General features: G+C 47.5%; 1 protein-coding gene across 1 annotated transcript in view; it reads left to right on the top strand.

The window, feature by feature from the left end:
- The window catches only part of SUSD4 (sushi domain containing 4), a 117,830-nt gene that overhangs the window by 71,863 nt on the left and 18,829 nt on the right, over positions 1-27,138 (top strand). The window contains exons 4-5 of the mRNA XM_084797349.1: positions 9,970-10,143; positions 14,655-14,843. Of these exons, the coding sequence (XP_084653475.1) occupies positions 9,970-10,143; positions 14,655-14,843 (363 nt within the window). The remainder of the gene's footprint in view (positions 1-9,969; positions 10,144-14,654; positions 14,844-27,138) is intronic.

Below are 27,138 nucleotides of genomic sequence, written 5' to 3'. Positions count from 1 at the left end.
ATTCTCTCCTGTGAAGTGCCTGCTTAATTCGCTTAACCAGTTATCGATTAGTTGTCTTTTCCATATTGATTTTTTAGGGGATTTTATGTACACTACATTCGAGTCGTTTGTTGGTTGTAGGTGCTGCGAAGCTGTTCTGTGGCTTAAGGTTTTACTCTCTTATTATCAGTGTGATGCACAGAATATTTTAACTTGAATGTAGTCAAGTTTGTTCCATCGTTTTCTTTATGCTTGAGTTGTGTGGGGTTTTCTTTGTTGTGTTAAAAAAAAGTTTCCACAGGGATGGAGAGATGGCTCTTCCAGAAGACCAGAGTTTGATTCCCACTGTCCATGTTGAATGTCTCACAGCTGCCTGGAACTCCAGTTCCTGGGCAATCTGATATCCTCCTCTGGCCTTCACAGGCACCTGCACTCACATGGGCATACACACAGACACAGACACAGACACAGACACACACACACCACACACACACACACACACACACTTTAAAAATGAAAATAAAAATGTTTTTGTATTAGGATATTGCAAAGGCATTTTCTTGTGTAATTGCAGAACCTTACTGTCTTGCCTTCATATTTATTCCTCTAGCCATTATTCTTGGGCTTGTATATAACACGTGTCACACTGCTCGTGGGAATGACTGTTCCCACTGCTTCCTGTGGCCACCTTTGTCAGGGGGAAGGAAGTCCAGGCTCAGTCCTCTGTTCTGTTCTGTTGGTCTGTCTGTCGTGTGCTGGATGTGATTCTGTTTTCATTACTGCAGCCCTATAATCACTCTTAAATGCATGTAACCCCAATGTTACCCTATTTCTCTGTTTCTTCAGAACTGTCTTGGCTCTTTTTAATCTTCCATGTTTCCATATATATTTCAGAATGAGCATAGCAGCTGTCAAAACAATTTGAATTCTGAACCTTCTTATGTTGGGTTTTGTGCTGTCTAGTTTTTTCAACTTGGCACAGTCTAGAATCACCTAGGAAGAGATTCTCAATGAGGAGTTGTCTGGGTTAGGCTGGCCTAGGGCTGTGTCTATGGATGATGGTCTGGGAAGACCTGGTCCTCTGTGGGCAGCAGAATTCCCTAGGCTTAGGTCCTGGACAAGGCAACTGAGCAGTAACATGCATGCATTTACTCTCATCTGCTCTCGGCAGTGGATGTGACTAGCTGCCAGGTTTGTAATCTCTGTGAGTCTTTTATATGACTATAAACTGATGTTGTAAGTGAAAATAAGGCTTTTCTCCCCAAAGTTTTTGTCAGGATATTTGGTCACAGCAACTAGAAAGGAAAAACAGGACAGATCTAGAGTTAAAATTCTAAGGAAAATAAGACCTAGCCAATTTTGGTTCTCCCTACTTTTTAAGGTACTTACCAATTCTTCTCAGTAATGTTTTCTGTATGGAGGTCTTGTCTTTTTTTTTTTAATTTAGCAATTCAAATTTTTGCTTGTTTGATAAAAGTTTTAAGTTTGTTTAAATTGGCCTGTTAGAAATTTGTACATATTCAACTCATTATTAATTTTACTATTTATATTTGTAAATTCTTGAAAAAGTTTTTATGTTTATTTCTTTTATTTTCTATGTATGAGAGTTTGCAAGCATGTATCTGCATGTATCGTGTGCATGCTAGGTGCCCTTGGAGGTCAGAATAGGGCATCAGATCCCCTAAAACTGGAGTTCCAGATGACTGTGAGTCACCGTGTTGATGCTGGGAACTGAACCTGGGTCCTCTACAAGCGCAGCAAGTGCCTTTAACTCCTGAGCCAGCTCTCTAGACCTGATCTTTGTAGATTCTTTTCCATATGTATCGTCATGTCATGTTTGAATAGTAAAACTTTTCTTTCTTTCTAGATGATTCTTTCCACTTACCTCTTGTTTGGGTCCTGTGTCAGTCAGTGCTGGACGTAAGTGTAAGGAGTGAGCACTGTAGTCAGGGTCCCAATCTCTCTGTATTTTTGCAATGACATAGTTTTTTTTAATAATACCCTTATTAAGTTGCAGTATTTTATTTAATTACTAGCTCATTAAGAGTTTTTTTCTTTTCTGTGTGAGTGGATGTGGGATTTGATCAAATGCCTTTTCGCATCTGATGAGACAGTAATTCTCTCCTTTATTCTATAAATGTTCAAGTCACATTGGTTGATCGTTAAGTGTAGCGTCGGCTTACTTGCGATGCATTTGAATGATATTCACTAATGTGCTCATTTTAAGGTTTGCATCTGTGTTGCTGAGATGGGTTGGCCTGTGTGTTTCTCCCTTCTGTGTGGTACTCTCTCCACATGTGTAATAATCAAGGGAGGCTGCCCCCATAAGCATCATAGTGTGCTTCAGAAGGGAATGTCTCAAACAGAGTGTGTCAAAGATTGTTGCTACATTGTCTGCAAATATCCAGCAGCTTTGGTGGGGAAGTGTCATGTCGTGGGTCCAGTGTGTGCTCTGTGGAAAGTCTTTATGATTTTAATAGAATCTACTTAATGTTTTTGTAAAAGTATAAGTTGGCAATTTTGGGAAAAGATGGTACTTCATACCTTGCTTGAATAATTTGACTTTACCTAAGTTCTCAATTTTTTGACTTCAACCTTTTTTCTGTCTTTAAAAAAATTTTTTAATGTAAGCTGTGCCATACTGTATCTTTTTATCCTTCTATGGTGAGGGGCACTGCACTTTGAAGGGCCTGATGAAACCCGTCAGTGGTTATTGATTTTGACTTCAAAGAACCAATGCTTGGTCTTGCTGGTCCTTCTTACCTTAGTCTTTTCTTCCCTCATTAAATTTTTCTTATCATTTACTCTTTATTATTTGCTTCCCCATCATTTCTTTGGGTTTAATCACCTTTCTGTTTTCTGACCAATAAAGAATTCTTCATTTTAGTTCTAAATGATAACCCTGAATTTGTATATACCTAGTAACATACCTCAATATTTACAAAGCAAAATTCAATAGAACTTGGCAACAAACCCACCATCACATAATGACATGGGACATGGAAAACTTGAACAATTCATCAGCAAATTTGACTTAATCAACACTAAGATGTATGTTCTTGGCTTTTTCAAGTGTTTATCTTTATCTATGTGTACTTAGATATGGTGTTTGTTTCCTGGGGCAGGATCTCCATGTGTAGCCATAGCTGGCCTGGAACCCACAGGCCAACCTACCTCTGCCTCCTGAGTGCTGGGATTACTGGCATGTGAGAGCAACAATGCTGGACTTCCTGTGTGTGTTTGGATGTAAAGAGAAATGCCAGGCCGTGGCAGTGCATGTCTTTAATCCCAGCACTTGGGAGGCAGAGGCGGACGGATCTCTGAGTTCAAGGTCAGCCTGGTCTGCAAAGCAAGTCCAGGACAGCCAAGGCTAGACAGAGAGACCCTGTCTAAAAAACCAGAGAGAGAGGGAGGGAGAGAGAGAGAGAGAGAGAGAGAGAGAGAGAGAGAGAGAGAGAGAGAAAGAGAGAGAGAGATATGCATAGCCATAGATTATCTGCATAGTGTACATTATAATATGCAAATTTTCATTATTACTACTTCCAAAACATTTTCCCATTTCTTATATTGTTGTCTTATTGGACCCATGATTTATTTAGGAAGATATCACTCAGTTTCCAACATGAGAATTTTGTGACAATTCATTTCTGTCTTATTTTCACTGAGGCTCAAGCACATGCTCAATAATGCCAGCCATTTGCTACTTACTGACACTGTATTTCCCAAGTGCAGTCCGTCTTTGTGAATGTTGCATGTAATCTCCAATGTTGTATGTAATGTGTAACAGTCTCACTCTCAAGAATGGACAACTAATGCCACAAAAATTCACTATCTAATACAAAAATAAGTGCTTTAAGCTCAGCATGGTGGCATGTGTTATCCTGGGCTATGCGGAAAGACCCTATCTCAAAAAGAGAAAAGAAAGGCTTTTTTTTAAAAGGGTACTTTAAAGTAGCAAGACATAAAGAAGTGTGCTTACCATAGTTGTAATCAACACTTCCCCCTCCCCCTCCCCCTCCCTCTCCCCCTCCCTCTCCTCTCCTCTCTCTCTTCCCTCCCTCCCCCTCTCTCCACCCCCTCCCTCCCTTTCTCCCTCTCTCTCCCTTTCTCTCTGTGTGTGTCTGTGTTTATGTGTGTGTGTGTGTGTGTGTGTGTGTCTGTCCGTGTGTATGTGTGTATATTTTTCTCTGTGCTGTCAAGCAAGGAACTAATAGTTCCATAGTAACATTCACGTAGAGCCACAAGCTATCAAGCCTTTTTAACGCTACATCAGGTTCCATCAAAGTCAGCATCCTTAAAAGAGGAAAGGGGCAGGCAGCATCATCCCTGCTTGTGAGGCACAGCCACTCAGAGTGGCACCTCTTTTTCTGACAGCACCCTCTCTCTTCTGTTGGCTTCTTTCTGGACAGTAATAGCTGTCCCCACTCCTTTTCCTTGCTCCACATTGATTGCCTATAATGACATCATTTGCCTAGGATGATCCCATTGAGCATCTGCAACCTGGTACTGAGTAAAGCGGCAGACAGGACAGTCTCTGAGTTGTGCTGCAATGGAGGAGGGAGGATAGCAGACGCCAGTAGACAGCAAACTAAAATACCATCCAATGGTACAAAGTTCAGGGCCCTCCAGCCACCCTTACTCTCGCACTGTGTGCAAATCTTGGGATCTCCAAGGCCACTTTCAAGTTCAATAATTCAGTCAGACTCACATAACTTAGAAAAACTGTGATCCTCATGGATAAGTGTATTGCAGTAAGGACACAGGGCTTAAAGTCACCCAAGGGAAGAGGTGTGCAGGGCAGAATCTAGGAGTCACAGCACAAGCACCCAGTGGAGCTGGGCACACAGTGCCTGTCCCTCAAGCAGAGGTGTATGGCAGTGTATCAACACCGATCAGTGTTCGAAGTTTTATCAGGGTTCTTTCATACAAACACAGTTGACCAGTGTGGGCTGATACTGGTCTCCAGTCCCCCCAGAGAAGCTAAGCTGATATTTAGTGTCCCAAACCATACAGACTACGTAGCATGCCTAAAGCTACCAAGTAAGCAAAGGTACTTATCTCAGGCAGGAAACTCAAGAGCTTAGAGGTTACCTCCAAGGACCCGAGGCCAAGATCATACTTTTGGCCAAGGCTCATCCTTCACTGCACATGTGACAAACCTTTTGAGATTATAACCCAGACCCTTCTACATACTTATGCTGTAGTAGCTCCCCATGCACTTAAATAAAAACCCCACTCCTTGTCCTAATGAATCAGGCCCCATGTGGTCTGACCCTTCCTTCCCCCCTGCAAACCCACGGGTCTTCCCTGGTGTATTTTAGGGCCCGGAGTTTCTGCCTGGCCTTTGTGCTAGCCTAGCCATTCTCCCTGAAATCTCCCAGATCCACATGTAATTGGATCCGTGCTGTCATTTGGGTCTCAGCTTAATAAATGTCATTTCCTCAGAGGCTCCGTGACTGTCTGCTCAAATTAAATGAGTCCCCAAGTCACTCCCTATCTTATCACCACATTATGAGCCCATCGCAGTAGTGAGATTTGCCCGTCATTTTCCAGCTCATTTGTCTCTTAATTTTGCCGTTAGACGCCTCCTCCATGTGAGTGCTGTAAGAGTGGAAATGGTGACTTCTTCTCTGCCCCCTTGGCCCCCCACCTAGGCTACACTGAACCTCGTGTGTGGGCTCCGTAGTCACTGAATGGATCAGTGAACGGCGGTGAATAAGTAAGACTTACAAGTGCCAGCTTCATCAAAAGTTAAGTCAAATTCTTTACAGCAAGACATTTAGAGCCTTAATATAAAAATGTGGATTACAAGGCTCATATGTATCTATACATCATATATTCATGTTCCTGGGAATGGTTTTGCATTTTTACATATAACCAGCACCTTGAAAAAAATTTTTTTAACTCTTCCTGCTCCTTCCACATCCCCGGAGACTGTACTCTCTACTGACTGGTCTCAGAAATCGGTCTGTAGTCAGGTGTGACTGTTCAGTGCTGCCTTAGGATCTTTCTCTCTTTCTTTTACATCCTCACTACACTGCTTCTCCATTTTAATAGGTTTGGTGCACAGGCACAGCTGTGGTGGGCTAGTGAAGGATGGTTTTCCAGAATGGAAGCCTTTGCTACCCCTCGGGCTACATCCTGGAAGTGCCCGTTTATCCCTTGCCAATCTAAGTTCTAACTGTTACCAGATTCTGTGTGACAGAACCAGGTATTGACAGATGCTTCCAGTCTTTGCTATTGATTGATTCATTTGAAGCCCTTTATATATTTTTTTCTGAATGGATGAATCTATGATGTAATAAACTGTGTTATAAACAGTCTCTGACTTAACAGTGGTTCAACTTAATGATGTTTCACCTTTACTGTAATGTGAAGGCAGCCCACACTCAGTAGAAACCTACCTTCACATTTTGAATTCTGTGTTTTCCTGGGTTAGTGATGTGTGGCACGGAATTCCATTTCAGTACTGGTCAATGGCAGCTTCTCATCAGCTGCAGGATAGTAGAGGGAAGTGACCCGCGCTCTACGCTGTTCTGGGTAGCTGAGTTTGGAGCTTCAGAGGTTGTATATTGAAAACTTTTTCAGCTCTCCCCGCCGCCACCCCAACTCTCTCCCTCTCTCTCTCTCTCTCTCTCTCTCTCTCTCTCTCTCTCTCTCTCTCTCTCTCTCTCCCTCTCTCTCACACACACACACAGATTGGGGGAGGGGTGCACATACATGTGAGTGCACAGGCATGTGGAGTTAGAGCACAACCTTGGGTGTCATCTTTAGTCATGTCATCATCCACTTTGCTTTTTGAGACAGCCTCTTACTGGTCTAGAGCTCATCCAGTAGGCTGGGCTGCCTGGCCATCCATCCCTAGGAATCCACTTGCCTCTCCCTCTCTAGGTTTATAAGTATATGGCACCAAGCCTGGCTTTTTCTATTCTGGGTTGTAGGAATTGAACACAGGTCCGTAGGCTTGCAAGCATTTTGCTGATTAAGTCATCCCCCATCGCTGTTTTCAGCTTTTAATGTTTTCAGTCTGCAGTGAGCTTTTTATGAGTGTGGCTCCTTTTGTAAGCCAAGGAGCATCCATATTCTATGTGACACTAACTTCAGCATTAATGAAGATCACACATATATTTTCAGATGCTAAAGGTCCGTTCTTTTCCTGGAAAAGGTCATTGGGCCCGATGCTTATTCTAGACACTATGTTATTCTGACCTTACACGTCCTTCCTGGAGAAGTGGATGCCACACAGTGTACATGAAAATAGGAGGATATGGATGGCTTTTTCTTCTGTTGAAGTTCAGAGTTTGTTTGTTAGAGCTGGGCTCAGCTAGCTTTCCTCTTGGTCCTAATGCATACCCCAGCTTGTCTTCTCCACTTTGTAGGACCTTGAACTACAAAGCCTTCCTGTCCATTGCCTGTGTGGCTCTCCCATGTAATGAACAGGGGCTGTGTCTGCCCATCACGCTCCTTTTTGACCAGAGTGTGTATGTATACCCCTACACGTACACACACACCCTGAAGTAGACCCAACCTGTGTGAAGCATCACACATTAATCTTAACCACAGGCCGGAAAACCACAGCCCAGGAGCTTCTCCCCCCTCACTAGCCGACGTCAGCTTGTCTGTGATGTCCAAGTGGACATTCTACCCATCGAGTTTACTCCCCAAACTGGACACCTCCTGACTGTGCTAGTTAATTCTTGAAGGCAGTTAGCATTTATCATGGAATGATTGCTTAGGCACATACATTACCACTTCAACAGCTATTTATGCCAAGGTTTTATAGACAGATTCCTTGATAAATGTGTTTTTACTTGCTGTGAATAATTCCTGCAGAGTCCCATTGAGAAAAGCATAATTCACATTTTCCATTAAGAAGAAGGCAGCTCCAGTGTGCAAAGAGTTGTCAGTTACCTTGTGACTCCACTCAGGACTATCCTGGGGTGTGGATTTAGAAATCCAGCTATTTTAATTTGCTTAAACTGGAAGAGTTAGGACACTCCCTCCCACATCCTGCCACAGAATGAGTGAGAGGGGACTATCCCTCCAGCTGAGCCTGTATGGGGACACCCAGGTTGTGCTCAAAGCCATCCAGCCCAGCTCAGAGGGCTTTGCACTCCCAGGGCTCCTGGTGGAACTTCAAGCAGCACCCCCTTCCTGCAGCTCTTCTTTGTCAGGGCCATAAGTGGGGCTGGAAATGGGGAAACCATGGGGAACCCTTGCGTCAAAGTGTCAAAGTGACACAGGTCTTGCTGTCAAGCTAGTGGTGGCAAAGATAATAATACTGCTGGCCTTGCAAATGACCTACAGCAAATGCCGTCTCCCCTCAGCCCAACCTTCCAGGACGTTCTCTCTCAAGGAGGCCTCTTGCCTGAGTCTTTCTCATTGTCCATGACCTGGTTTATGGAGTCTGCTGTGTGTCCCATCTCATGTTTCTTCTAGAGAATCTAGCCCCAGCCCCATCATGCCCTTGGATGAGCCCTTTGTAGAGCGACCACCAGCCACCAGCCACTGTTACGTCCTTTCTTTCTACCTGTATCAGGGCTTTCAGGGCTTGGCACCTCCTCGGAGCCGACCAGTCCCAGTTTAAACATCTGGATGAACAGAGCTCTTAGTAATGCTGTTCCATTCACATTGTAGACTCTGTGGAGTAGCTAAGAAGGCCAAGAGCCTTTATCACATTGAGAACATTCTGAGAAAAGGTTCTGATTTTTAAAAAAAATCCACTAACCTTAGACTTTTGTCTGGTTTCCAAAAAGTTAAGAATTCATAATTTGGGGGGTACAAGCTATCTCCAGGTCATATTTAGAAGCCTATGTGCATCTAAAATCAGGAGCATTTAGCAAGGCTGGTGGTAAAGCCCAGAGAGAGAGAACATTTTCCCAGCAGGCTGACTCAGTGTCCTGGTTCTATCCCAAGCACTAAACTGAAATGCACAAAACCATAATCATTTAACAGAGATGTACCCATGAGACATGAAATAACGCACACACACACACACACACACACACACATACACACATACACACACACTCAGAGTCATCGATGTGACTTAAACCAGAGGGTATCTGTTATAGGATGCACGGAGTCCCAATTTGGCAGTGAGGAGCACAGTGCTTTCTGAAGTAAACTCTAAGTAGATATGGCAGAGGCAGATGCTCATCTTGCATTCTCTGGTGTGTGTTTGTCATTTTGCTACATATCCTTACTGCCTCTTTAACCATCTCCTGTTTCTCCTCCTCACTGTCCCTTTTGCTTGGGGTCAGCCACTCTATGTAAGGACAGTATGTCCAGCTGTCCCAAACCCAAGGAGGCTGGCAAGAGTGTGTGCTGGTCTAGTCTCCTTTGGAAAGTAGGCAGAGGCAGTTCAGCCTCCACACTGTTCTGTAGAGCATGTTTGTTCATCGAGCCGAAGCCAGGCCCTGTGCTATGCCGCGTGGCTACAGTGGCCAGCCAGCCAGGTTAAACAATGTTAACTCCGAAATATAGCCAACTCTTCATTTATTCCCAGAATTATTCAGAAGGATCAACTTTCAGATGGAAAGTGTCAGAGGCAGAAAATAAAGTTCTTTTTTTTGTGTGATATGGTCCTTGCACACTGGGTCCCTCTTCCCGTTTGTTCTGTGATGGATGCTGTGAGCTTGTCACTGTTACCTGAGTGTGGTGACGGGGCAGGTACCATGTCACCTGTTTGTTATGTTGGTTGAGAGTAGGGCTGAAAATATGAGCTCCCTTGTAACACTGTTAACCATTTTAAATTGCAAAAGTAGAGCTGGGCGGTGGTGGCTCACGCCTTTAATCCCAGCACTTGGGAGGCAGAGGCAGGTGGGTCTCCGTGAGTTCAAGGCCAGCCTGGACTACAGAGCAAGTTCCAGGACAGCCAGAGCTGTTACACAGAGAAACCCTGTCTCGAAAAACAAAACAAAACAAAAAACAAACAAACAAAAAAACAAGGTATTAGATTGCAAAAGTAACGTTCATCTTTTATTACAGACTGCCGCATCCCCCAAATTGAAGATGCTGAGATTCATAACAAGACATATAGACACGGAGATAAGTTAATCATCACCTGTCATGAGGGATTCAAGATCCGGTACCCTGACCTGTACAACATGGTTTCGTTATGTCGTGATGATGGGACGTGGGATAACCTGCCCATCTGTCAAGGTATGAGAGGGGAGCCACTGTTGTGGGCCGCATGTGTGACTTCACTGTAGCAGGTGAACACGCATGATCCTGTAACCGAGCAACAGAGATTATGGCAGAGAAATACAAAGGCACCTTATCTAGGTCCTGCCCCGTCTTCCTGTGGCTTCTCTTAGAATCTCATCATGACTTCTCATGGAGCCACAGCACTGTACTCACACATTTCCCAGGATAGACAGAGGAGACCTTACTCTGTAGTATGTCAGGCGCCTTAGGAAATCAGAAAAGTAGCTTAAGAATTAGGAGAGGTGGGCTAGTGAAGGGACCCAGCAGGGAAATGGGCTTGCTCACAGGCCTCACAGCCCGAGTTTGCTCTCTAGGATGCACTAATACTTGTAGGAGAGAACAGACCACCATAGGCACTCTGGCTTGCATATGTGTACCCACGACTATGCACGCATGCACATGCACACACACACACACACACACACACACACACACACACGGACGCATGCACGTACACACACATACACACATACCACATGCACACACACACACCACACATATCACATGAATATGCTAATAATAATAAATTCAAAATAATCAGGAGGCTTGGCTTTGTAACTGGGCTGTGCACGTAGGGATGAATCCTTAAACACTTCATGGAAATGGCAGGGTGTGAGACCTCCATAGTGGCGAGACTGTGGCAAGCCGTCTTACAGGGACCATTTTCTCTTCATAACGTTATCCTTTTTATAATGCATGAAAAGCAGAAGAACAAACACATTCAAATTCTTCTAAACCGCACAGTGAATGCTTATCCTTTCACACTTTTAAAATCTGCCCCAGCCACCATATATAGAGGGACCTGATTTTGAAAATAAGCCCCTGGGTTCACATTAATTATGATTTTATTTTTGACTTGTGATTTGGTCTAAAGGACCAAAAAAAAAAAAAAACCACCAATGCATAATTCATAATTTGAGGGAGAAGGAGGGCATTCAAATTTCCTCCAAAAGCTCTGGCATGTTCAAGTCGAGATGAATGCTAACTCTGTACTTGGAAATCACAACTGGCGGGCCCTGATGTTGCTTTGTGTGCCCCGCCACCAAAATAAATTGTTTTCCTACATGAGAGCTTAAGAGCTGCCCCCCTGTGAAGCAGCGAAGTCTTCAGAATTAGGAAGCTGGAGGAGCCCGGCCATCGTGCTCCCTACCCTGTGCCCTGTCACTAGCCTGTCCTAAAAAAAAAAAACACGGGGCTTTTATTTATCTGTTCCGAGACTGCCTACAAGGCAAGCAGCTGGCGCCTGGGTTGGGCTCCTCATGCAAATAAACATCATGAGTCCTAGACTTATTCCAGGACCCATCCACTCCAGGGCCGCAGTCACAGCTGAAGAGAATCACCTCAGACCTCAGCTGTGCCTTGCAATCCTGTTTTCTCCACATCCTCTCTCTGTGGCCCCTTGTTCTAGCTAGTTCCCCTTTTACTGCTTAAATACAGTGAGTTCCCTTAGGGATTGTTTTTCCTCCCTGTGGCTTCTGGTGATGTTATTTTAAAGAGTTCAGATACGTGTCTTGTTGTCACTTTGTCTGGCCGGTCTGGGCCCCTCCCCCATTCTCAAATTCTGTTTAAGACATGCTTGTCTAGGTCAGCAACAAGAGGACTGACGGGCTGTTCTTTTATTTTTATTTTTATTTGGGATTTGAAGCCAGGGCTTCACACATGCCATGTCAGTGCCCTGCTTCTGAGTCACACTCCTGCTGCCCTTTTTACTCCTGACCTTTGAAAGAAGGTCTCACCAAATTGCCCAAGCTAGCCCTGAACTCACCCCATAGCCCAGACAGGCCTTGAACTTGTGACCCTTCTGCCTCAGTCTCCCAAGTAGCTGAGATTATAGGCCTGTACCACCAGGCCTGCACCTGGTTCCTCTTAAGAGATGTGCTGCTCCAAACAGTGCCACATACCCTACCCCCCGCTGTCACTTCTCCTCACAATCCCCTATGCCACAGAGTAGGTGCCCTGCCTGTGTTGTGGCCCCAGCCCACCCTGGGCTTTACTGCTGCCGCCTGACACTCCACCAGCTCTCTTCTGGCTGCCCAGCTGGCACAACCCAGGAGAAGAGTGTTCGGCGTTGCTGCAGACAGCCTGGCACCTCCCCGAGCCCCCTGGTGGATTGTAATTGGCTCTTAGAGTGACATTTTATTCTAGAACTTTTATTTGCACCTATGGATCCAGGGGCTCAGGCTCCAGTAGGCGTCTCTCTATTATCTAGAAGTGCAAATGGAAATCCCATTGAACTATCGAGTCGAAGCCTGTTTCCCACTGTTATATTTAGGATGGGCTGCCTCCAACCAAGAGCGAGCATATCTTTCCTTCTCAGCGCTGATTAACTGCGTGAATTATAGCTCCTGCCATCGCCTCAGGAGGACTGGAGGACAGGCTGCTCAGAGACCATTTTGGACGGGGGTGGAGGGGGGCGCATTAGGTTTTGGAGAGAGTGTCTGCATACGCTGCTTGCTGTAAGGCAGAATCATTTGTGATTTGGGAAAGACCAGCATCTCCACACAAGTAGCTTACAGCTGGCACCCCCGTCGTGGGAAGGAGTGCCTGGCCACATGCATCAGCCACCTGGTCTGTGTAAGTATCCCGTGCCTTCCTTTGTCCCTGTAAATGGACTTACCTGCTGTTTCTCAACTGCTGATTCCATTTCTTCCCGGTTCCTAATCCCTGCTCAGACCCCTTACACTTCACCTTTGCTGTGAATGTTGCTAGTTTTTAGCTCTGGAAAACCAAATGCCGTCTAGGGGCGGGAACTCGGGAGATGGTCCAATTGGTAAAGCACTTGCGAGTGTGGGGGTCTGTGTTGGGGTCTCCAGTGCCACAAAAGCTGGGGCATGGCCTGGTGGCACGCGACTGCATCACAGTGGTCGGGGTGCAGAGACAGAGTGACCTCTAGGCCAGCCAGCTGAGCCAAGACAGAGATCCCCTAATACAGTGGGAGATTCTGTCTCACGAAAGAGAGAGAACAATAAAAGAAGACACTAGAGATTAATCTGTGGCCTCCACACATGTGCATACCATAACAAACACAGACATACACTATACTACCCGCATGCGAGCATGCACACACACCCCCGCCCCGAGTGGGCAGGGATTAAGAAAACCAGTCTCAGACAATCAGATGGAGTGAAAAGATGCTGGAGTTCTCCTGCCTTTAGGGACATCTAGAAACATCCTGACTGGTTTTCAGTCAGGGCCTGCTCAGATTGTGGACCTCGGTGCCCAAGGCACAGCGGTGTGGTAGGTACCACATGACCCCAAGTGTGAGTGACTGACTGTCCCTGAGTTCTGCAGCCCAGGTGTAGCTTCTGTGTCCTTACTCTGGTGCACAGGTCCTACCCCAACTCATTGAGAGAGCCCCTCACGACAGTGTCTACCAAAGCCAGCTCTGGAGGAGGGCTTGGTCGTCTGCCATTGGGTGTGGAATACAAACCCTGTGTTTGGCAACTATCAGGGAAAGTAGCTATTTTCATTACACGCTCTTTGCTTTGCACACATGCTTGCTCCCTGGAAGAATAGCACCCTGTGATGTCCTTATGCACTCCAGCAACGTGATAGATTCACTACAGTTTCACGGCAGCAGGAATGGCACACACACACACACACACACACACACACACACACACACACACACACACACCAGAAGCCTTTGTTGTTAGGAATGGCAGTCACATTTGGAGTGGCACAAGCTTCAAGACCAAAGGCAGCCCGGGGTTTAGAAATAGCGATCCAGGGTCTGGTTTCCCACTTGTTCTCTGGTGGAGCGCAGACTCACTTACACATTTGCTTTCCAGAAGGTCCTCCTCCAACCTGGCTGTTAGCAAAGCATTTACATGGGCTCCACTGAGACCAGTTGAGACAGAAGCCCTGAAATTGGCCAGGAGTCTGTGTCCACCAAGCCCTCTGGGGAATTCTCAAGTCTGAAAATCAGCACATTTTAAGACTCGTAACCTATTTGACTTCAAACTAGATTCCCAGGGACCCAGTAGGGACAGCACAGACAAGATTCTGTCCCGTCACTGAGTTTGGAACCTTGGCTGCCCAAGTCACAAAATCCCTAGCCATTGGGATGTCTGCTTCTTCCTAGGGTGCCTCAGTGGTCCTCAGCCCCAGTGTCACCTCAAATCACATGGGGAAGCTTCATAAACATATAGTGACCCCAAGGTTCTCCTCCTAGGCATGGGGCCTGGGCACTACTGGTTTGTAAAAAGCCCCTCAAGTGATTCTAATGGTCTATTTGGGACAGATTCACCTGGCTAGGGATGCACTGGTCCATGCCTCACTTACATCCCTTCTTTCCTCCTGACTCCTTTTCTGCCCCTTGTGGTACCATTCCAAACATCTGTCCATATGTAGCTCAAGTCTACAGTGTCCTTTTCTTGTGAAGAGGCAATCCCAAAGACATTGGCCATACATATGTGCAAAGGCGGGACAGTGAAGGCCGTCCATTTTGCTTTCGTGTTTCACAGGCTGCCTGAGGCCTCTAGCCTCTTCCAACGGCTACGTGAACATCTCCGAGTTCCAGACCTCCTTCCCCGTGGGAACTGTGATCGCCTATCGCTGCTTCCCTGGATTTAAGCTTGAGGGTTCTGAGTACCTCGAGTGCTTGCACAACCTTATTTGGTCATCCAGCCCACCCCGGTGCCTTGCTCTGGAAGGTAACACATATAAGTCTTTTGGACACGGTTGTTTTGGTGGGAGGTGTCTCATTGTGGCCAGCAGAGTGACTTTCACTTGCCTAGGTCCATATCACCCACCTGACATGGAGCTATACTTGCATTAAACTTGTCCCTGTTCCTCCCCACCCACCCACCCACCTGCCACCATTCTTGGATTTTAGAGGAAGAAGGCAAATAAAAGAAAAAAAGCTGAAGGAATCAAATGTCAGGCTGCAAAATATTGCAAAGTTAAATGAAATGCCTTCAAAAATTAATTTTCCCTGCACCGAACGATACCAGATGGCATTGTGCACCATCCGTCTCACCCCTCGTCTTATTGTTGTGTCAATGTTTCCTTCATTTTCCCATGCATTTGTAGCTAAGCCATAAATGTTTGGCTGTAAGGCACTCTCGGAAGCCTGAAAGCAGCCCTTCCCTGTCTTTGTGAAATCTGTGTGCTTATAAAGTGCGTGTTGCTAAAGACCACTAGTCAGGGGTCTGTGTTGGCTGGGGTTGGGGGCAGGGGTGGCAGAATTAGGGAAGTGTCCCATGGTCCCTAAGACCCTCCATCACTGAAATCCAGCACCAGCTTCAGTCCTGGTTTTACCTCATATTTGTCTTAACATCTGAGTAAATGGGAGGAAGAGGAGTCTCTGGGAGGAAATGGCAGGGGAGAAAATGGCTGTCCTCTGTCTGTAATGGAGCCCTCTCCAAACCTGTCCAAAACTCAACCCTCCCAAACCGATAACATACCAAAGCAGATCAGCCTCCCCCAAACACACACACACACATATACACACATATACACACACCCCCACACCACATACACACACACCACATACACACTACACACACACACACACACACACACACACCACATACACATACACACACACACACACCACATACACACACACACATACATTCCACATACACACACACACACACACACACCACACACACCACATACACATACCACATACACACCACATACACACACACCACATACATACCACATACACACACACACACCACATACACACACCACACACACACTACATACACATCACACACACACACACACCACACACCACACACACACCACACACACACACATACACACACCACACACACCACATACACACACACCACACACACACAACAACACACCAACTACACACACCCACACACACACACCACACACACACATACACACACACACACACACACACACACACACACACACACCCCCACACACACACACCACATACACACACACACCACACACACACACACACACACACACACACACCACATACACACACACAGGTTTACAGCAGCATAGGCTGCCTGCTTCCCCCAGGAGGAGAGGGGTGGGGGGTGTGCTGTGGGAAAAGGAGGCCCGGCAGAAGGTTCTCAGAGCAGTGAGAGAAAGAAGGAAGGCTTTTATTTCTACAGGGAAGGACCGGCATGGAGAGGGGTGGCCATGGAGCCGCCTTAGAGAAGAACTGAGGAAGAGGTGGGAGGGAGGGGGGCCACCCCGTGCCATTCTCTTTGCTGCAGTCCTAGCCTATCCCCTAAAGTCCCTACACACACCTCCCTGTCTCCCGCATAGCTCAAATGTTATAGGGGACAGAGGCGGAGAGAGAGCGTTAAACTTGAGACACCCTAGTACGTTTGAAATGCTTTTAACAAATAAGTTTTCAATGGGAACACTCAGTAAGAAGTTAGAATGTGTGTGTGTGTGTGTGTGTGTGTGTGTGTGTTCTCTATCTGAAATCCAAATAGAACTGACTGTTTTGAACCGTTCTTTGCTAAAGCTGGCTAGTCCAGTCTCCAGAACCCCAACCCCATCCCCAGTGTAGCTACCCCTCCATTGTCTGCACACTGCGGTGGGCTGTGCTGAGTGCGGGCTGTTACCACAGGGCCCACTTTCCTAGTCCCTGGAGGATTCTCCATAGTCACATAACCAGAAATCAAGGGTAGTTTGAAGATATCATTGTTACGACTTCATCCATTTGAAATGCCTGCTTTAGGATCTTTTCAAATTTGCCTTAACTGCACTTCAAGTGGTCAGATTCTATAAGCTTCATTTGGGGGCTTGGGAAGCGGCTCTTTATGGAGCCTAGAGAATGCAATATGGTTAGACATAGAACAAGATCCAACTTCAGGAGGCAATGGCCAGAGGTTATAGACAAGGAGCTGTGGGCCTCGCTGCTGAACACATGCGAGTCTCTGTTGCCAGGCTCCGCTCTGGCCAAGGAGTGATCTGGAGAGCCTGCTGACAGCTGCCTGTGCCAGGAAGGCCGCACGGTGCCTTCTCCCACCCCACTCACACCGTTAAAAATAAACAACACCTGCATCTTTCCTTTTAACACACACCCCTTCCAGATACCCACATGAAATAGTCTGTGAGCCTCTTCAAAGCAACAGAGGCCGAGAGAATAACAGCTACAAGTCTAAGCCCACAGGCAGAGTAAACCAAAGGGTTGCTTGGTACTCAGGACCACATAAAAGCTCAAGTAAGCGATGAGTGGCCGCGGTGGGGCACATCGTAGTCACAGCATGCTGAAACAGGGGGATTGCTTGATAAGTTCAAGACCAACCTGAACAAGAAAACAAACTCCTAGAGAGAGGGGGAGGGGTGACAGTGGCATTTTGTCATTTCTTCCTTTCATTTTAAAACATTGGTGCATCATTGATACATCATTGCAGGGCAAACAACATAGGTCAGCACTCCCTGACAGTGTACCCCTCCACATGTCACCCCCATTCCCCCTCCTTCCTGTCTTATGAAGCACACACTTCATGTAATTTTATTTTTCTTTACAGTGCAACTACTAACTACGCTATGTATCCTGTACTCTCGGGGGCTTTTAAGGTCCATTAGTGTTCTGACCCCAGCAGTGAGTAGGTGTGGACGAGAGTGCTGTTAACTCTTTAACTCTTACCTCCAAACGCCCACCTGTCACTCATGCACGTCACTGCAGCTGTCTCCAAACTCAACCTGATCAGTCAGTCGCCTTCTCAGCACTCATAGCACCATGGGTTCAGGCATAAGCCAGGCATGGTGGCCCCCACCTGCATCCCAGCACTCAGAAGGTTGAAACAAGAGAATGAGAGTTCAAGGCCATCTTAAGCTATATGGTGAGTCAAGGACAACCTTGGCTACATAAGCTACACCTCAAAAATAATAAAAATAGGACTGGAGAGCTGGCGCAGTGGTTGCGATCACATATTAACTGCTCTTGACTGGGTTTGGCTCCCGCACCACACTTAGGTTGGGTGGCTCACAACCACCTGTCACTCCATCCTTTGCCTCTGGCCTCTACCTACCTGCTCTTATGTGCACATGCCATACCCAGACACCTACACAGACACACAGACACACAGACAGACACAGACTTTAAAAGAAAATAATAGAATAGGATAGAAAGTGGTTTTGATCATATTCACTTCATGGGACTGTAAAGGTTCAGTATGATAATAAATTTAATATTTTTAAGGATGTGCCTGGCATCTAGTCCTACACAAGGGTACACCGTCACTCTAAGACTTAGGTTTGACATCATCCTAAATTAAGTACGACTATGAATAAAATGCCCAGGCTTTAAGAGTCATGTTGTGACTCTGGTTGGCCGGGTGCTGTTATGCTATCTGCATGTTCTTAACTGTATTTGGAAATACCTCATGATGGCAATGATCACTTAAAACCGGGTGTTGGGGGCACACCCCTTTAATGTCAGCACTCAGGAGCAGAGGCAGGTCGATCTCTATGAGTTCGAGGCCAGCCTGGTCTACAAAGCGAGTTCCAGGACAGCAAAGGCTACACAGACAAACCCCTTCTCGGAAAACAACAAACAAAACAATAACCCCGGTGATCAGTTAGTTTTGAGAGCCGACAAGCTATGTGCCAGGCTCTCAGCACCCGTCGTGTGGTCCTCATCACATCACTCTCTGCTCTCAGCATCATCTTACTGATGAGCAAGCACAGGCTTCTAAGACTCAGCGATGGCTGCAGTGGAGTATGTGATGGAGCTGGGACTCAGGCCTGGGCCTCTGTCACTTTAAAGCCATTGGTCCTGCCTAATTAACTTGTATGGATTGCCTTACAATCTAACAGGAAGATGAACCGATCCTTTCATAGTCATTTTTGAAGTAAATAAAATAATTGTTGCATAGGAAGGGATTTGTCTTTCTGGAGTAGTTGTTCCCCTAGAGTTATGCCAGTGGTATATGGCTTTACGCTCTCAGAAGTCTTATTACGTGATGTGGACATGGAACACATGCACCTTCCAGAATGTTCCCACTGTCAGTAAGATGAGCGGGATAGTACAAGGCCTCACAGCCTTCTCCTTGCCATCAAGAACTCCAAGCACTGAAGGCTGCTAGAGCCTGAAACGCTGCTACAGCAGATGAGTATATTGATCTATTGGGCCTGAAGGTACTCCATGGTCCTTATACGTTGGCCTGTCTTTTGTAGGTCAGTGTGCTTGTCCTCATGTGGCCACATCTTAATTCTTGCCCTTCTCAGGCCCTTTGATCTCTGTGGCTCCAGGAGAAAAAAGAACATAATTCAGTTATTTGCAGAGTTGATGGTCTAATGGGGAGAACAGGGCAGACCTCATCATCTAGAGACCCACATCATAACCGTTGTCCACACGTCCACAGGCAGCTAATTTTACCAAAGGGCACATCAGAGTGTCCTTTCTGGGAAAGGTGGGAGACACCGCAATAGCAAAGTGGAATTTCTACCCAGAGATTTATGGCTCTTTATTCTCCCCGGCATTTGAGCAGTGGTGTGTTTTCTGTCTGCTCTTAAGCTTCAGGAAGTTCCCCTCTGAAGCTTCAGAGTCATCAGGCTGTGCGAATGCCTTAGTGTGTATGGAGGACACTGGCCCAAGGGCTTGAAGGAGACAGTGAACTACCCAGATAGTAGTTAAACTAACTATTCATAGTTAACTACAGATAGTTAGTTCCCTCTAACTAGTAGCGGGATGCTGGCTATGTGTGGTTGCAGAAAAGGGCCCCTTTCTTCAGGAGGATGAACCCTCAGAAGTGTCTAGAACATTCTCTTAACATCTAGGCTTTCAAATGGCCTGGAAGTAGCACATGTGCTGCTCGTGTCTAGTTAGAGAAATTCCTGACAACCGTGTTCCCAAATGGTGCGTTAGGAACGGCAGTGCTTATCGGCCCATGCATATACCAGGCAAGAGGCAGGGTCAAGAGAACAGATGACCAAAGTGCAGCCTTGGAACTCAGTATATCTTATAGTCCCCTCTGCACCTGAAAATTCTCCACTGATACTCATTCTCCCCCCAATACACACCTCTCTTCCTCTTGGGGGAGGAAGGGTTTGGTGTGGGCTTACACTTTGAGGGGACACAGTGCATTGTGATGGGAGAAGAGTGATGGCAGCAGGTGAGGTGGCTGGTCACATTGTATCCACGTTCAGGAAGCAGAGGTGAGGCGGGAAGTGAGGCTGTGGGACCACAAGGCTCACCCCCAGCAACCCACTTCTTAAGGTTCCACAGCCTTCCTGCCTCGCTAGAGATACTTCGTGCACCTCCGGCTGGAGACCAGCAGTTAAGACACATCAGCCTGTGTGGGAAATTACATCCAAACTACCATTTTCTTTCTCTGGTCTTGCTAAGCTCGTAGCAATCTCCTAGTGCAAGATGCATCATCTAACTTAAGTCGCCATAGTCTTTAACTGTCCCAAACGCTGTTCAGATGCCCACAGTCCCTTTTAAGACTCAACACTCTTAACTGTGAGCACATTTTAAGAGGATATCACAGCAGTCAGGTGGCAAATGGGCGAAGTGGCTGATCACATTATACCTGCAGTCAGTCCCTAACTGCTATGCGTGAGTCCTTCTAGAAAGGACCAAACATTCACTGAGATTAGACTTTGAAAAGAAAGACACTCGCATCAGCGCCATTGGCTATTTAAATTAAATGCCTGTGAGAGTCATATGTCCACTCAGCAACAGGTTTTATGCTTAGCTGCTCAGGAGTCTGTAAGACCTAGAGACCAGTTAGTTCCTGAAGACGGCTGCTGCTCTGGGGTTCCTGTAGGGTTCCCGTAGCTAGTAGCTCCCGCTGCTCCTGGTGAGACCCGCTCTACCTGCAGGCAAAGCCCGACTGAGGACACCCTTTCTGACAGGTTTCCAGGGTGCCTGCCCGCTGGCTGCTCTGAGGCCAGGCAGAGGGCCTCCAAAGTGAGGCCTTCCCGGTTCGAGCGTTGAGAGGGGAGTGCTGGTGAGCGAGCTGTTCGCTGCTGGGTGGCCATCTCCAGACAGTCTGCTGTGCTTGTCCACTTGATTTTCCCCAAGAAGTAACGTATAGTTCTGGAACAGAGGCTCTCAACCTTCCTAGTGCTGCATCCCTTTACTGCGGCTCCCCGTGCTGTGGTAACGCCCAACCATAACATTATTTTCATTGCTGCTTCATAACTGTAGTTTTACTGATTTGGTGATGCATGATGTAACTATCTGTGTTTTCCGACAGTCTTGGGGAGGGGTCACCCCCACAGGTTGAGATCTGCTGCTCTAGATGCTCTGTCTGTGATTATTTGGGCAGTAGCTGCCCAGCGGTTAAGGTTGTCTCGGCCTCATGCCTGGTGTTCATGCCAGGAGCAAGACAAAACCAACCGGTCCTCGGAATCACTAATGCCCGGGGAAAGCCTGGGTGCCTGCTCACGGCCAGCTCACAGGGTGAAATGGGGGTGTAATCCATGATAGCTTCAGTCTCAGAGCAGGCCGCCGTGGTGTGGGTTTCCTCAGAACCCACTGGTGTCCGGGGGCCTTTCAGATCATCATTCTTTCATAAGAAACGGAGGAAAGGTTAGAAACAGAAGAACCCTGTTTGGCCGAATGTGAAATAGCTTGAGAGGTTACAAATTTGAGATCAGAGCTCAAAGCCAACTTGGATGTGGAGAAGGTGTGTGTGTGTGTGTGTGTGTGTGTGTGTGTGTGTGTGTGTGTGTGTGTGTTATACTTTGTTCCCAAGTCAAAATGCATTCAGGTACAAGAGGTGAGCGGCCTGAGAGGTGCCTGTCATGATTTCTCCCTCTGGGATTCCTGCCTTCACCAGGAAGCCCCTAAGGACTTCAGAAGCACAGGCTGCAGGAATCTGAGCATCCTCAGGTAGGAGGCCTCCTTGCCTGCAGCAGAGAGCTTCCAGGAGACAGGCTGCCTCACCTGAGAGCCTAGGTGTCCAGCCTCTTCCCAAGAAGGTAGCTGCCAGTCATGGCCCATGATGAAATCCATTGTTATCAGGTCACTCCCTCAAGCCAGAGGCAGGGGACTCTGAGAGACTCGGAATCTCTCCTCTTCCTACCTGGTTGTCCAAATGAGAAAGGCCTGGATTAGATAAGCAGCTTACTTCTCTACTCTGAAAGCAAGGAAATAGCAGGAGAAAATTCAGTCACCTCAAGACTGTCATGAATCTGACAGTCATTTTTTTCCTGCAGGTGCCCTGGTTTTGAGCTACATCCACGGTGCCTGGTTTTTAAAGGCAGAGTCTCTCCAGGTAGCCCAGGCTGGTTTTAAACTTGTTAGCCTTCAACCTTTGGAAGGCTGAGCTTACACCTGCACCACCATAGATCGTTTTGAATTACAGGTCACAAAAGACAAAGCCATTGACCTGACCACTGCCTCGCTCACCCACCCTACCCTGCCACACCCAAACACCTCCTCTGTGGAGATGAATGGGAGCGTGGGAGCTGGCTTGGCTATGGTCTTGAAGTCGGGAGGTGCAGTGCTCACTGAGGTCCCTGCACATGGCCCAGGCGCTGACACTACCAAGCTGCTTTGCATGGGGGCCGGGCCCATGGCCTCCATTGCCTCTCCCTTCTGCACCAGTATTCTGGAGCAGGAGGAAGGAGTATTCCTAACGTCCCTAACAGCACTGTTCTTTGAGCATCTCCTTGCTGGAAGCTAGTTGCCCGCCCCCCTCTTCCTAGTCCTAGCTCTGGGTGTATCCTCACACCCCCCAAATGCCTTAGATCTCTTGCCATTCTTGGGTGCTTCCTCCAACCCACTCAGGGTGCCTTTATTCTAAGATCATTTCCCAGTCACTGTCAGGAGCAGGTGTGATGCCAGCTGCAGAGTGGCCCCCTATCCTTCCCCAAGCCTTGGATTAGATCCCCAAGTTCACTGGAAACCACTCTGTCTGGACTTCAAGTAGAACAGAGAAAACGACATAAGACAAATCACGTTCCAGAGGCCAGGCCTTCTAGCAGCACACCTGTAGCCCTCTAGGACTCAGAGGCTCCTTCCTGACAGCCCCGTTCCCTGACGGGTTTTTACCAGAGCCTCCTCTGCTAAGGGAGGCTGCCTCAAGGAGGGCTGGCTCTGAGAGGTGGTGGGGCTGAGGGTGGGGTCTTTGATTCTGGGCATGTGGTTTCCCTTGGGGATGCTAATCAACTCACAATCTGCACAGAAGTCAGCCTTGCCCTGCCAAGGGTAGCTATCCATCCTGTGTTTGTGGAGTGTCATCTGAGAGACAGACACACCCTTTGTCATCTTTCTTCAGCCTTGAGCCAATTCCAAGTAATAAGTCTTTTTGACACAAAGGAAACAGGGGTGGGTGACTCCCCTTGGCTTCTGGTGCCACCTACGAGGAAGACAGATTCAGAAGCAGCCCTGCCCCAAGATGGCGCTCTTTCTCTGAACTTCCCGTTGACCTCCTTGGAGGGACTACCCAGCCTAGTAAATGACCTGCTCTGTCACCCACAGACACCTTCCTTACCATCACTGCTCACTGTAGTGTGGAGTTGTAGTATGCAAGAGCTTTTGCATGTGTGTGGGGGGGAGGGGGTGGCACATGATTGCCCCCAAGATGCCCTGCATACCCACACACAGCGGAGGGCACTATGGGACTTACTTTCCTTTCTAACCTCCTTCTTTCCTCAGGTAAAGCTCGGGTACCTACCAACCAGAGCTGTGTTGAATTCATGGGGCTCTGCTTATTAGAATTCAAGTCCTGCTCACCTCAGCTGTAGTGATAATAGCAGTGACCGATCCACCCAGCCCCTCCCTCTGCGCTTCCCACCCTCTGAGTAGACCAGCTGGCCGGGGCACACTCTCCATTAGCCTCTGCTGGCCCTGGAGGCTCCCTGCAGACTCACCCGGTGTCCCTGCAGCAGCTGGATGCAATATAAAATAGAATCAGCAGAAAGTGAAGAAAAGAGCAGTGGACGCCTTTTTTCTCTCCTCTTTCCCCGACATAGCAGTGGGGCCTCTCTATTCACAGGAAATGGACTGAGGCCTCTTGATCTGTCTGTTTGCTTCAAGCCTTCTCCTTCTCCAGCACATTACTTGACAGAGGGGTCAGGTAAAGCATGGTCAGGTGATTTGAGATTACTGCTCCCCCACGCTCTGAGACCCATTAGAGCCCCTTAGCATAAGATGGTCCCATTTAGCTTTGTCCCAGGCTGCCCCTGTTTCCAGCCGGCTCTGTGTGACATTTTCACATGGTGTGTTCCTTGTCAGGATTTTTTGAAAGATGGGTTTGGGTCGGGTTTCCTTATGTGTTGGTTTGTTTGTTTTTGTCTTTTCTGTAGCCCTTATTGGTTTAGAGGCTGTTCAGGTAGCTGAAGCTGGCCCCAAACTCCCAGCAACCTTCCTGACTCTGCCTCCAAAGTGCTGAGATCACAGCTGTGTGCCACTACACTTAGCCATAAATATCTGGAAAAGGCGCCTTTGGTTGTGCCTTCCTGAGAGTGGAGGGATGATTTGCTGGGATCATAAAACCCCAGCATCTTCTCAGACTCTCAGCCTGCAGCTGTAGGATGGCTAATTTATAACCCCAGGCAGGAGCCTGGCTTATGCCAGTCAAGGTTGCAAGGGGTTTGGGGATCTTATCCTCAAAAACAAAGGAATTTTCACTTGCTTTGAAGACAAGTGTGGGTTTGCTGGGCCTGGGAGAGAGGAAATCCTGGGCTTGCTCCACCACTGGGATCAGCTCTTGAAGTCTCGTCTGAAATCCTCAGAAGTCATTTGTGAGCGCACATGCGGTGAGCTGGTCTGGACACATAGGCTAGCGGTGTCATCCCCTTTTGCCACTGTGTGCCCTCACAGTGAAATGCCTGTCGCTGGTAATGTCTGCCTGACAGCCACCTTGCCAGTGACCCTGAGGAGGTATTGTATTAGCAGGAAATGCAAAATAGCAGGCAATCCTGTTAATTTACTGCTCATGAGCCACAGTACATTATCCTAATGCTGTTTCCATGTACTGCTCTACAAGACAGCAGAGTGATGACGACCAGGAAATAGCTGCTTGCACCACACAACCGGAATTCTACACAATCGCTGCACCTAATATTTTCCTTCTATGATGAGTGATTGCCAGTGATGTCTTCCGCCTTCTAAGTCACAGATGCTTGTGCCTTGAAGAAACTTTGTCCTGACATCAAGAACAGTCTTCCCTGCCTCTTGACTCTTCTGCCACCTCCCCCACCACCACTGTCACCTCTTACTCCTCCTCCTCCTCCTTTTCCTCCTCCTCTTTCCCCTCGTTCTCTTCCTCCCCCACCTTTTCCTTTCATTTTTCTGTCCATATTGAATTAAGAAACACTGACCTGTTTCTCTTAAATACACGTGTGTGTGCACACACACACACAAACAGAAACAAAAACAAAAACAAAAACAAAGAAGAGTCCCAGAAGATTGTGTTCCTGTTTTCTAGTTAGACCTGAGGCTTTGTTGCTGTTCATTTCTAGGCTCATCTCCCATTAGTGGTACTCCTCACAGGGAGGCCCACACTCTCTTTCCTGCTCTTTGCATGGACTTGGCCATCACCAGGGCCTGACTTGCCTCCTATATTTCCATGTGACCATTAGCATTCATCTCTCCTGGACTCTGATAATGAAATGATTCTTCTTTTAAACTTCATTTAGGGGAAAACTTTTCACCTGAGGTCAAAGAAGGGACAGGACAGGAGATTCTTCTTCCACAGAGAGGACTCCAATGGAAAGTCACCCCCTTCCAGACCAGAGTCTGTTGTCGCAGGCCCCATCCTGCCACTTACCTGGCAGGCTGCTTGTCCTGAGGCACCTGTTTGGGCCAGATACAGGAAATGCCCCCTTCACCACGTTCAGGGTCCTGACCAAATTATATCCCCACCGTAGCCCTGGGGTCCTGCCCATTGTTGACACCGCTTCTCGATTCTCGGATGAGCAAGCCTTTGTTCACAAGGCTTGAGTGTCAGCTTCCTAGGAGAAACAGAGAGAATCATGGGCCTGTGACCAGTGCTTTGAGCCCTCACAAGAGGGGCGACTCCATTGTGCTCGGGGATATATAGATGGCCACTACAAATGAGAAACTCCCTGTGTTTGTCCGTAAGCCCTAGGATCGCCCCCAGCCCTGCTCCCGCCACGATTTATTTCCTCCTTTCCTCTCTAGGAAGTAGGATGACTTGTATTTCATAGTAATAAAAGCTCCTGCAATCAGGTACAACACAGAAAGCAATAAATCCCCTCCATCACTCTGGGGCCGTGCCAGGCTGGCGGAGAGGTTTGGGTCATTCTTCCTTGTTGTTTTCTTTTCCCTCTCTCCCCTGGCTCCCTCACCCCCTGCTCCCCACCTCCCCCCACCCTCCAGCCTCACTGCCCTCCAGGAGCCACTGCCACAGTTGCTTTCTTTTCTTCCAGAGCCACTACAGATGGGGGATGGGTGGGAGATGGTCCTGTGCCCTTGCTTTTTTAACAGTGTCCTTTGTCAGCCTAGAGGTCACAGAGAAGGCTACACTGACTAGCCTAAAAATCCAGCTCCTCAGATGTGTGGGCTCTGTGCACTCCACTGGGGCTATCTCTCCTGCCCAGCCTCTGTTTGTTTGTTTGCTTGCTTGTTTGTTTGTGGACAGGGAACTTTTCTGTTCTTCTTTTCTATTCCTCAATGCTTCCCAAGATTTGGTCACATGTCACAATAGTCCTCTTCACAGAATAGCACACACATGTACATACACTCACACAGGACCCATGACTGCCCCTTGTTATCAACTGACTATTTCCTCTGTGTACCGCCCAGCCTCCCCACCAAGGGGAAGTGATCAAATTGGGGTCACCAGAGTTCATGTCAAAGGCAGTCCCTGCTCCCCACCCCACCCCCACCGTGGAGAATGAGCCGCCCATTGGCTAGATCTGAACAGGGGTCTAGGTTTACTGCATGCATTGTCCTTGCTTGGTGCAACAGTTTGTGCGGGCCCACTTGGGTCCAAATCCACCAGCCTTGATGGTCTCCTTGTGAGGCTCCTGAGCCCTTTAGGTCCTTCCATCCCTGCCCCCACCCTC

This window comes from Acomys minous (genome assembly GCF_964271855.1).
Source record: "Acomys minous genome assembly, chromosome: 1".
Lineage (NCBI taxonomy): Eukaryota > Metazoa > Chordata > Mammalia > Rodentia > Muridae > Acomys > Acomys minous.
This window is presented reverse-complemented; position numbering and strand designations above follow the sequence as displayed.